This window comes from Sorex fumeus, unplaced genomic scaffold, assembly GCF_029834395.1.
Source record: "Sorex fumeus unplaced genomic scaffold, SorFum_2.1 ptg000048l, whole genome shotgun sequence".
NCBI lineage: Eukaryota > Metazoa > Chordata > Mammalia > Eulipotyphla > Soricidae > Sorex > Sorex fumeus.
Genome location: NW_026606105.1, coordinates 9,382,831 through 9,395,064, shown reverse-complemented (window position 1 = coordinate 9,395,064; position 12,234 = coordinate 9,382,831). Strand labels below are relative to the sequence as shown.

At 45.9% G+C, this 12,234-nt stretch overlaps 1 protein-coding gene across 2 annotated transcripts in view; it reads right to left on the bottom strand.

The window, feature by feature from the left end:
* The window catches only part of CREB3L2 (cAMP responsive element binding protein 3 like 2), a 131,827-nt gene that overhangs the window by 48,479 nt on the left and 71,114 nt on the right, over positions 1 to 12,234 (bottom strand). For both annotated transcript variants that reach the window (XM_056123997.1, XM_056123998.1), the window contains exon 2: positions 3,562 to 3,778. In XM_056123997.1, coding sequence (XP_055979972.1) covers positions 3,562 to 3,778 — 217 coding nt within the window. The remainder of the gene's footprint in view (positions 1 to 3,561; positions 3,779 to 12,234) is intronic.

Below are 12,234 nucleotides of genomic sequence, written 5' to 3'. Positions count from 1 at the left end.
GTCTCTATTCATTATCCCTTACTTATAAAGTGCTTTTGCCGGTAAAAGAAGGTGGCTCTAACTAGGAAAAAAAATAGTTCTTAACAAAAGTGAACTGTGAATCAGCCACTCTGCCAAATATATCTGACCCGCTGTATCTGTTCTCAGCAAATTATTAGCATAGCTACTGCAGTACGGATTCTAAAAAAGAACAAGGTGTCAGTTGGGAGAACGGGATGCAGTATGCTTTGGTCTGCTGATAAGAAAGGTTTGGCAAAGATCAACGGATTATTTCTCCATCCTAAACTCTTACTCGAGGTGGTACCCACAAGTTCCTGAATACAACTGGAATTGTATATTGACTGGAATCTAAAAGCAAAGAATGGGGCCAGAGAGATCATACATGGGGCTAAGGTGCCTTACTTTGCACGAAGTCAACTCTGGTTCAATCCCCTGGCACCACATATGGTCTCCAAGTTCCAGCAGGAGTGATCCCTGAGTATGGAGTTAGGAGTAAGCCCTGAGCACAGCCGGGGGTAGCCCACCCCCAAAAATAGAAAAACAAAGACGTAGAGTCATCACAGAAGAGAATATGAAAGTCTATTTATTTGCAATCATTACAGTAGAGGCCTTATTTTAAGAAGAATTAGTGTCCTGACCCTCAGCCCTCGTTGGCCTTCCTTGAAGCCTCACCATTATTTCTGAATGCTTTAAGGCCAAGATAAACTCTGCCTAGTGCATCCAACTTCTCTAGTGACCTTCACAGAATGTATTCTCTCCTCTCAATTTTTACAGCCCAATTCCCTCTTGAGATGCTGCTCTCATGTGTCCTGATAAATGATTTGGGCAAACGGAAACTTCATTAGACTCTGAGCTACTTAAGACAGGCGGGACCAATACTTATCCCACAAGTATCATATGCCCCATTCTACAGAACAGTGAAGAGCTATTTGAGGTTATGCAACAGGTAAGTGCTATGACTGACCTTGAGCATTTTAGGGAAGAGAGCTTTGAAGCAGAGCTTAGGGGTCCAGAGGACACTCCCAGTGATAGCCTGGCTGTGCATGCCTGATGGTTCTGTCCTTGGGCCTGGCAACGAGGTCATGCTTAGGTCCAAGGATACTAGGGGTAGACCTAGTGGTTCTCTGAGGGAGTGGGAGTTATATGGTGCCAGGGATCAAATTCAGGGCTTCTACATGCAAAGGCATATACTGCAGGCCTCTCAGCTATCTTCTAGGCTCCTTGATCATTATTTTTTGTTTTCCCTCCCTTATTTTGAACATTTTTGTACCTTCACATCATACCACTTCTTAGAGTACTGATTCCAACATCCTAAATACTAAGAAAAGAAATATTTACATTGTTGGTCCTAAGAAACTCTCTCTACTACATTCTGTTAGCCTACCCCCCCCCCCCCCGAGCATTATAACCAAAGGCAGAGTCACTGAATCTAACAGATACATAAAAAAGAGACTAACTAAAATAAAATAACCCAGTAGAAAGGGGTAGAAACCCATTATCCCATTTCATTGTAGAACTTAGATTGGAAAGTTGAGAAATATTCCACAAAGCCTTCCTGCTCACCTAAGGTACGATCATCCTTTTTTGGTTGGGTTTTCTTTCTCGGAAAGGGGACTGGGCGGGGGGGGGGGGGGGGCGGGAGGAGTAGGGTGTCACACCTGGAGATGCTCAGGGCTTACTCCTAGCTCTGTGCTCAGGGGTCACCTGGCAGGGTTTGGGGGAACCGTGTAAGGTATTGGAGACTAAATCCAGCTTGGTCACATGCAAGGCCACCACCCTACCTGCTATACTCTCTCTTGGTCCCAATAAACATAAAGAAGTTTTTTTTCTTCTGTTTTATTTTTTATTTTTCAATTTTTATTTTTTAATTTTTTTTTTTTTTTTGAGGGAACAGTGGAACCTAATGGCTTTCAGGATCTATTCATGGCTCTGTGCTCTGGAGTGACCCCTGGCGGGGCTTGGGGGACTACATGTGGTATTGGGGATAGAGAGAACTTCGAACATAAGAAAAGCAAGTGCCTTAACACCTGTACTACCTCTCTAGAGCTCCACATCATCATCAACACACAGCTCTTGATCTTATACCATGATCACTGCAATAACATCTAAGAACAATAATATCCTTTCTATCACCCAGGCCCTTGGCTGGACATTGGGATATATTTTCCAACTGAATCCTTGCAACAAGATAAGAAATAGATGCTGTTATTATCCTAGTTTGACCTATGAGGAACGTGTGGTGTGAAGGGAAATCCCCACAGCTTGTCAGTGAAAAGGAATTTGACCTCACCACTCTTCTTAGAGTGTTTCCAATTGTTTTAATATTTAAATATGAAATAGCGCTAATACAGCTCTAAGACTTCCAACTAGGGAAGTGCTGTGAGAGAAAGATTTCCTCCAGCACCTTCAGTGAACTCAACCCTCTCTAGATGGATGAACTGCCACATTTTTAAAATTATTTTTATTGTTTATTTTTTTTAATCACTGTGAGATACAGTTTCAAAGCTTTCCTGTTTGAGTTTCAGTCATACAGAAATCAATCCCCCAACCCTCCATCAGTGCACATCTTCCACCACCAAGGCCCCCAGTATTCCTCTGCCCCATCCCACTCCTCCCCCTGCCTCTATGGCAGACAATCTCCACCATACTCCCTTTTGTATTGCTTGTTATGAATAGCATAAGATGTCCTGGAATTCTAAAATTTTAGATAATTAGGGTCTGGAGAAATCTCTGCAGTGAGTTGCTTGTTTAGAAGATTCTTTTGTGTGTCTCTGGATTCTGGCTGTTAAGGAGCTTAAGTAGCAGCTAGAGGCAGTTTGTGGGTGTGGCTTCCAGGGTCCCATGGGAATGGGGGTTGAGAGGGACCCATACCCTATCCCTTGAGACCTGGAGTTTGCTGTCACTGAACCCCTGTATCTGCACTCCCCACTGGGCTCTGGAAGTTGGCAGCCCCTGAGTTTTCAGAGGACAGGTGGAGGGACAATGTCTGATCCTGTCTGAGGCACCCAGTGAAGTCGGCCTGGCTTAAAGTCTGGAGGCATCTTTGCAGAGAGCTGCTCAGTTTGGAGATTCTTTAGTGTATCTCTGGATCATGAACTGCCACATTTTAAGGAGCTGTGAAGGGTTCTACTGATCAGGACATCTGAGTTCTCTGAACACCTTACCATGGACAGTCTGTAAGGCTATCACTAGTGCAGGGATGCATGCCCAACTCTTGGGGAAGCCAGTGGCCATGTTGTGGAACAGTCAGACAGCCCCAGAGAGAGACCCATGTGGGGTGGAACGAATTCTGCATTGTTCACTTGCCAGTTCTGTGAGTGAGCCTTCATGGAAACAGATCCTCTAGTCCAGTCATTGGATGATGTCACCCTCAGCCAATGTCCGACTGTGGTCTCATGAGAGATTTTTAACCTCCCAGTAGCCCAAGTGTGAGGGTTTCCACAGAGCAGGCATGTGGCTAAAGAGTGCCCCCCAAAAAACCACAACTCATGGAGCAAACCTCAAGAGGTGCAAAGTCAGAGGGGGTTAGGAACCGAGGTGCCTCCCATGCTGGACATTTACCATCATTGAAGCTGTCGCTGGTGGCAGCATGAACAAACGGTGACTGTGACCGGGGCTCCTCACACAGGGAATAGCTGTGCTCAGCCTGGATGAGAGGCGCCGGGGATGTGGGGGATGGCTCCACCTCCATGGACACACTCTTCTCGGAGAGAAAAGGGTCGTTCAGGAGCTGGCCCAAGACGTTCTGGGAAAACTCATCCAGAAGTTCTGAGAAGTGCTACAAGAAACAAAGAAAATAGAATTCAGTGCCCCTGAGTTAGGATCAGATATGTACAAGACCATTGGAAGGGAAATGTATCGCCCATACTTCAAATGAAATGACTAAGCTTCAGGGTCCAGTTACCTATGACCATGTGGCACACACCTGTTCCCCCCCCCACACACACACACATCCCCAAAGTTTAGTAGTTTAGTAGAACCATACTCTATCACCAGGAGAGAAAAACATTCATTCAAAAGAATGTATGCACACCATTATTCACTGCAGCACTCGGCACAATAGCTAAGACTTGGAATCAACCTAGAAGCCCAACAACAGATCAGTGAATCATGAAGATGTGATACACACACACACACACACACACACACACACACACACACACTGGAAAACTATGCAGCTGGAAGAAATGGTGGAATCATGCAATTTTCAGCAACATGGATGGAACTGGAAAATAACGTGTTAAATAAGTAAGTCAGAAGAAGAAAGATGAACACATGTGTATGTGGTGTTTAGAACAGCTGGATGAGGAAATGCAACATCTTAAAGGGGGCTGCCCTTTAAGAAGGCACTGTCCTGCATTTCTACAGCATGAGGGAGGTGTTTGCAGCCACGTCAAGTTCAAAGGCATCAGAGGCAACTTCTTTCTAGTCTCCCCACCGCCTGAATTTGCTACTCTCTGGTTTTCCCTTAATCTCCCTCCCCGCTTACTGGCAACACCAAAAACTCTCCATGCCATGCAAAGACAATAAGACTGGTCTATGAATAAATCCACAAGGATATCCACAACCTCTTCTAATCCTCCACTCTACTTCCTTGGCAGGGGTAATCAGGATTTGCAGGTTTGTGGATGGAACTTCTCAAACTCTGCACTTGGATGACTTGGATGACTTGGATGACTGCCGGGGGGGGGGGGGGGGGAGGGCGGGGCAGAGATGTTGGATGCTTCTATAGGATGTTTCACAGCATCCCTTCTCCCCTTCAGAAAACCAAAGATGACTCCAGACACTGGCAAGTGTCTCTAGGGGGGAAAGGGGCATCTTTGCTAGAGAGTGGCCTTTCTGTCAGAGGGTATATATTAATTAAAAGAACATGTAGAAACAATCAATACTAAAATGAATGTTTTGGAATAACCATTTAATCCTGACACTGGCTATTAGAGCCACTTTCAACTCTTTTAATACTGCCCAAGTTACAGACAACTGTCCTTCAAGACAGCAGTGGACAGAGGTGGACGTAGACCCAGCCAGAGAACCCCCCACCATGCTGGCAGACAGTGACAGCTCTGGGGACTCACAGGGATAAATCAGTCTTAGAGCTGAACTCAGTGAAAATGGTTTTTGTGGAAATGAGGCAGCTTAGAAAGGGGAAGTTCAAAGACTACACAGTCTTCTTCAGGGGAGGAGAGAGGAGACAGCCAGCATGCAGGCCTTGTCGGAGAGGTGCTTGAAGGATGCTAGACATGTGGGTTCCACCAGCATCCCAGACAGGACCATGAGAGAAGACCCGGTCTCCTCGGGAGAGATGTGAAGAATCCACAAGTGAAGCAAAACACATGTCACCAAAAGCTACCTTCCAATGGGCATAAATCTGGAGACATGTCTCTGCAGACACGTTTTGAACCGAAGAGCAAGAATTCCAAATACTCCCCACCCCCACTCCCACACTTCAACTACCTGGAGAATTTTGTTTCCATCCTGTTGAGACAAACTATTTGAATTGTCTGGAAAAACTAGAGAGAATAATGCCATGAAAAAAGTATGTGCTTTTTTCAACAATCCTTTCTCTCTGAAGAAGTGAAATCTCAAGGAACTAATCCAGCTCCCACTCATTCCACTTTTGATCTCTGAATATAAATTTGCAGTAAACTTTGTGTGTATGATTCCCATTCAGGTCTTCATGCTTATTCCAGAGGTACGTTTTCACTGCATACAGATTAATTTGTTAAACTTGAAATATATATATTTTTATGTATTATATAACTATGCCACATCCTTCCCAACTTTGTTTCCTCTTCATTCTATAATAAGATTTATTCATATTTACACAAACAAGCTTGAGTGGGCATCAGTAACGTCTCCATTGTGAGACTTATTGTTACTGTTTTTGGCATATTGAATATGCCATGGGGAACTTGCCAGGCTCTGCTGTCCGGGCAGGATACCCTCAATAGCTTGCCCGGCTCTCCGAGAGGGATGGCAGAATCGAACCCAGGTCAGCGGCATGCAAGGCAAACACCCTACTCACTGTACTATTGCTCCAGCAGAGTCTCCTGCCTCCACGACAGGATGTCTTCACCAGGGCCCCTCGGAGGGGGGTGGGTTAAGTTTCCCTCCCCGCCCCGAGCAGAGCCCCAGCAGCTGAAGACCAGCTGAACCCAGCCACAGCCATGCTCAAGGCCACTTTCCACACACTCAGACAAGCTTCATGCATGAAGGAACTGGCAGAGGAACCCAGGTGTGCGGGACCTGGGGCTGAGATCCCAAGCCTGCTTGAATCAGGACTGGGCCTCCTCCACCCAGGCCCCCCATTTTCCAGTAGCTAGGCAGTCACACCCACAAACTGCCCCCAGCACCATGCAATCCCATCAATGGCCAAGATCCAGAGACTATAAAACAAAGCTTCCAGAAGTGTATGGTCACAACCTCTTATAGTCTAGTTCTCCCTCTCGGAGAACCTGGCAAGCTACCAAAAGTATCCTGCCTGCACACAGAGCCCGGCAAGCTCCTTGTGGCATATTCGATATGCCAAAAACAGTAACAATAATGAGTCTCATTACCCTTACCCTGAAAGAGCTTCCAATGCGGCACTGTTGGGAAGGACAAGTAAATAGAATCTGCTAAAATCTCAGAGCTAGGACGAATGGAGACGTCACTGGTGCCTGCTCAAGCAAATCGATGAACAATGGGATGACAGTGATACAGTGATACACAAACAACTCAATGTCATTCATTAAAACTTCTGAATTGTATTCCATTGCATGCATCTATTTTCTCTGGAGGGACACTGAAATATTCTTCATTACATAAGATACTCACAAGAAACATTTTTGAACATGAAGAGGAATGAACAACAACCACAAACGCTCTATGACCTACTTTCAGAGATGTTAACTTCCAAGATGAAGGGATTCGATCTTAAAAACCACAATTCTAAAGCTCGGATTCATTTTTCAGCCACAGAGGATGATCCTCATCCCCCCCCCAAAAAAAATTTACAGTTATGTTCCCAGAAGTTTAGACAGACCCAAGATCAGGGGAAACTTCATGGATTTTGCAGCTACCACGAGCTAAATTTTAGATGGTTTTGAAGATCCAGAATCATAGTAGGCGGAAGAAGCATGTGACCCTCTGTGAGCTGAACATTTGTGTGTGCACATAAATCACTCGGTCTTTTCAGTTAGACACAAGTTTACAAGTCTAAGTGGACGCTGCATGTCTTTTGCTAGAAACCGTCCACAGACCAGACTTTGCAGAGTTTCCAGGCTAAGTTTAGACTCCAGGTTTCTAACCATAATCTGCTCTCTGGCTTTGATTTACTGCTTGGTTGATGGTGGATTCTCTGCAGGGTTTTAGAGACTTCCCTTTTCATTTTTGGAAAAGAGCCCTTGATCTGGTGATGCGTTTTTTGCTCAGCCCCAGGGGAACCAGCAGCTATCAGGACTACACCCCGCAGTGCTTAGTGGAGGTCAAACTCAGGGTTTTGCGATTCCCAGTCATGAGCTTCACCCTTGGAACCACCTCTCCTCAGCCCACAGAGTTCCTTTTGAGTTCAAAATTAGTATTTTTTAAAAAGGCAGCTGGAGAGATAATACAAGGGTTAAGATGTTTGTCATGCATGAAAGAGCCCCTAGTTCTTCCTATCCCTGGCACTGAGTACAGTCCCCTAAGCACTGCCAGGGTCATTCCTCAGCACAGAGCCAGGAATAAGCTCTGAGACTTGCTTGGTGTAGCCCAAACACACACACACACACACACACACACACACACACACACACGCACGCACAGTTAGAAAGAAAAGCAGCCCTTCATTCCGGAGAGGTTCCATCCCAGCTGAACTGAGCGACTTCTCTTCCTTACTCTATGACACATTCCTTCTTGGAGCGCCCACAATCCTCTGCTCAGAGGATGCAACTTTTCTCTTGATTTTATGGTGCACAGCCCTCTGGGAGCAGAACTGGTATCCCGGCCAAGGCAGCGGAATCCCTTTACTTTCTGGATCTCTCTGACTCTATACATTTCAGAACTGAATCCAAACTCTCTATATTTCCAGGCCACAACTCTTGATGTCTCTGTGTCGGCACGCTCATGTTAGCCAGGGTATCCGCCCTGCTCAGCCTCGGGACTCCATCCTATCGGGAGAACCTATCACGGGCCTCCGAGCAGGAGGACCCTACCAGAAGGAGTGGCGCCTGGGTGTGGGATTAAGAGAATTTCACCAGGAGGATCTCTCTGACGACTCCCACCTTCCTGCGCAAGCTGTGCAGGTCAGGCTCGTCTGCTGACACTCTAGTTTTTCTTTCTCCTGAGCAACACTAATGAATGTTTTCACGCACATACCTTGGATAACCGATAATAAACCTTCTCAGATTCTGCTAGCATTCCTCAAACTCCCCCTACTCTGGACTTTGCAGTAATTACCTTGCTACCAAATCAAGACAGACAGCCTTAAGGATAGACAGCCCGGAAGAATTCCTAGTGGCTATCAAGTGTCTGGCTGTAGCCTCCCTTCTAGAAAAAGGGCCTGCTGGTTCTTGGAGAAAGGGAGCGATTGGGTCTGGCTGGTTCCCTACCCTAAAAATGTCACAAAGTAGTGAGCACTGAATAGATTCAGGGGAGACACAAGATTAAAACAATATGTTTAACTTGTTCCAAAAAGACGCTGTAACTCAGCCAGCAAATGAACTCCAGCTGGGCTCCTTGGCAGCTGTGGGCAGCAGGGTTCAGCAGACAGCGCAGGGAACAGGCTAGACTCAGACCATCACCAACACGGAGGAGGTCACTTCTGATTTTGAAAGCTAGAAATCAGAGAAACTACCACTTAACGCAGAAAACCAGCCGTTTGGAGCAGAAAAGCGAATGGACTATGTGTTACACCGCGCCATCATGCCTGCCCGGAGGGGAAAGGGTGTTGCCTCATTCGCCCTCTCCTCTCTGGAAAGAAAGATGGAGGCCGCACGGGAGCCTTGTGGACAGCAGGTTTGAGCCGGGGGTGGGGGCGGCAGGGACCTCATGGGAAGGGGGGCGTTCCGGTCCGTCCTTCACGCCTGACCGAGGTCACCAGTTGCCCCCCACGAGCGGCTCTCCCGCATGGCCACGACTCCAGAGCACAGAAACCAATCTCTTAACTATATAACTTTTAATAGAAATACTTCCAGGCTTAATAAGTAAAATAGCAGAAATATTAAACCGCGCGGCCACTATTGCAGCCGTGCAACATCATTTAATTCTTAAAACCCAGCTGTAGAAAGCAAATCATTTCACAACGCTTTTTCAGCATGTCTGATTTGGGAGGGGGGGGGTCATAAACTCTAAATAATAATGGTGCATCTTTTATCGAAACAATGAATCTAGTCAAAGTAGATAGAGTGTTAACTAGAACTCATCTGCCTCACAGGAATTGGGAGGGGTGGGAGGTGGGGTTCTATTGGGGTTCACAGTTAAAAATAAGTATTGGTAAAGTGAAATGTGTTTGATATTTACATGACTGAGACCTAAACCTGAAAGCGCTGTAACTTTTCCCACAGTGATTCAATAAATAAATAAATTATAAAAAAAAATAAATAAAATAAAAAAATATGGAAAAAAAATCAGAGAAACTACCAAAGTGCGCCTCCAGAATGTGCCTTTACAGAGCCTATAAAGAGCAGGGCAAAAGTCTCTTCAAGTGAATCCACAGCATTGGCAATTTTCATTGAATTCTATCAAAGATAGGGCCTGATGACCCTTTACCAGGCTGCCTCATAGGGCAGTCAAGCCTCAAAGGTTTCCATTGTACTTTCAGAGCTTTTCCCTCAACAGTGATCACAAGAGTCCTATGGTGTTGACTTTAAATTTACTCTCAAGATCTCAGTGACCAATTGCCTGAGCCAGACCTTGAATAGGGTCCTCTTATTTCAGACTGAACTCTGCTCACCTTGTTTCCTCTAAATAAAGAGGCATTTTTGCTGCGCCGAGAGGCTATCATGCATGCACAACCATGATGACCATGGTGTGGAGGTGGCTATAGTGGAGGTGGGTAGTGGGGTTAGGCTCCTCTGATGTACTAAGTACCTGGAATATCTAATGAGCTGGATACTCTCCTCCCAGACAGACATGGTCCCCTTTACAGATGAGAGAACTGGGTCCCAGGACTGTACAGTTGATACAAAGGAGAATTAAGTTTCCACACCAAGTCTGGGCTACAGCGATAGCACAATGGGTAGGGTGTTTGCCTTGTATGCGGCCAACCGGGCCGACCCATGTTCAATTCCTCCGACCCTCTCAGAGAGCCCGGCAAGCTACTGAGAGTATCTCACCTGCTCGGCAAAGCCTGGCAAGCTCCCTGTGACGTATTCGATATGCCAACTACAGTAACAACAAGTCTCACAATGTTACTGGGCCCGCTCCAGCTCCAGCCAAGTCTAGCTGGTTGGTTCCAAGTCCTACACCCAGTCTTCTCAGCTAGAGGTCTTGTGTAAACCACCTTTCAAGCTAGCAACGAGTGGAGACTAGAATCAAATAATAATGATGGATGCAGGGATAGGTCACCCACTAACATGTAGTCTTTTGCATTCTCACATGCTGAGGGATTGTTAGAGGGAGAGACTTCTGGTATCATTTCCATGAGCCATTATTCCTAGACTCACTTCCCACCCACCCCCACCCTTTTCCTCTCTACCCAGCAGAAAAGTCCCTAAGACAAATCCTTTCCACTTGCAAAGTCATCCTAGACAGACTTCAGCTGGAATTATTTTTCACTGTGCTCATAACTATTGTCCTCCCAATAACCAAATCCCAATCTCTTAATCTGAGGTATTTATGTTGTACTTTCAGAGTTGCTCTCTTGCTTAGATTCTTTTATCCTTGAGTCTAATAAACTCTGACTCAGATGTAACCATTTTCTCCAGCTCCCCACCAATCCTCACACAGATCATAGATCACAGGCATTCAACAATGATTTCATGTTAGTATATTATCATTCTACTATCTCAGCCAAACAGTCAACTGGTCCAGATGAAAGTCCAGACCTTCAGAGATATATAAGGAAATGCCATCCCATGTTGGAAACATGTATTCAGGTGTTCAAATCGGACAAAGAGGACAAACTGTCAGCCTTACAAAACTTAACTTTCTCAAGTTACCATGGCCATGAAGCATGTTTACTTTTGTTTGCAGGTTCATTATTTGACCAAAGAACTTGTCAGAGAATGGTGGCTTATGGTCAACTGTTAACTCTTGTCCCAAGAACAGAGGGCAGGACAGTAGGAGGGGAAAAAAAAAGGGCTGATGATTTGTGAACTCAAGTCACTGATTACACAAAACTGCCTATACTATGGCACTTGGACTGCTCACCAGTGAGGTCCATTCACTCAGTGGGTACCATGAGCAGTGACCCTAAGCAAGGCACTGTGTGAGCAGTGCAGGGAAAGATGAATGAAGGCCATTTTCTGAAGAGATCAGTGTCCTTGTGCTACACATCATCTGAAACCTACGTCCCATGTCCCTATACATTGAGTATGTTCTAAGGAAATAGGTTCTCCCATAAGGCCCATGGGAATCTCACCAAGAGCAAGCTGAAGTGTGTGTGTGTGTGTGTGTGTGTGTGTGTGTGTGTGTATTTTGCAGGAGAAGGAAAGAAAATTGACCCACGTCTGTGATAGAGCAGATGCTTGGCTGCTCAGTTGTTTCAACTCTTTTGAGAATCTAAGGAAAGCTTCTGAGAGGTAAAAACAAAGGGCCTACATGGGCAGTAGACACAAGGCCAGCCAGGGATTTGGGAGGCTTGCCTGTTAGTGAACAGAAGAAAGGGAGTCCATGAGTTTCATTAAACACTCTCGGCAGAAAGAAGAGCAATAACACACACACACACACACACACACACACACACACACAGAGTTTACAGTCCCTTGCTAACCACCAATTCACTAATGCTGTGTAATTTTCTAAACAGCAGTGGCAGGCAGCATAAAATGGAGCCACCGAGACTTTTTAAGCTGAGGAAAAAGCACTCTTTCTGCTTGTGGTTCTGCTTAGCTTTGGCCCTGGGACTCACCGCCACACCCCTCCTTCCGCCAAGGACTCACAAGCCCAGGACTCTCTCTTCTGCACCCCACAAAGATCCTATCCCCCAAGTCTGCTGCCCTTAAAAGGAACTGCTCTGCCTCTGGCTTCGGGCTGATTGGCTACTCTCAAGCTGGGGGAAAGGAGTCTTTCCTGACTACACTGCTAGAGTTCGGAAGCCGTGCCAGAGCACAG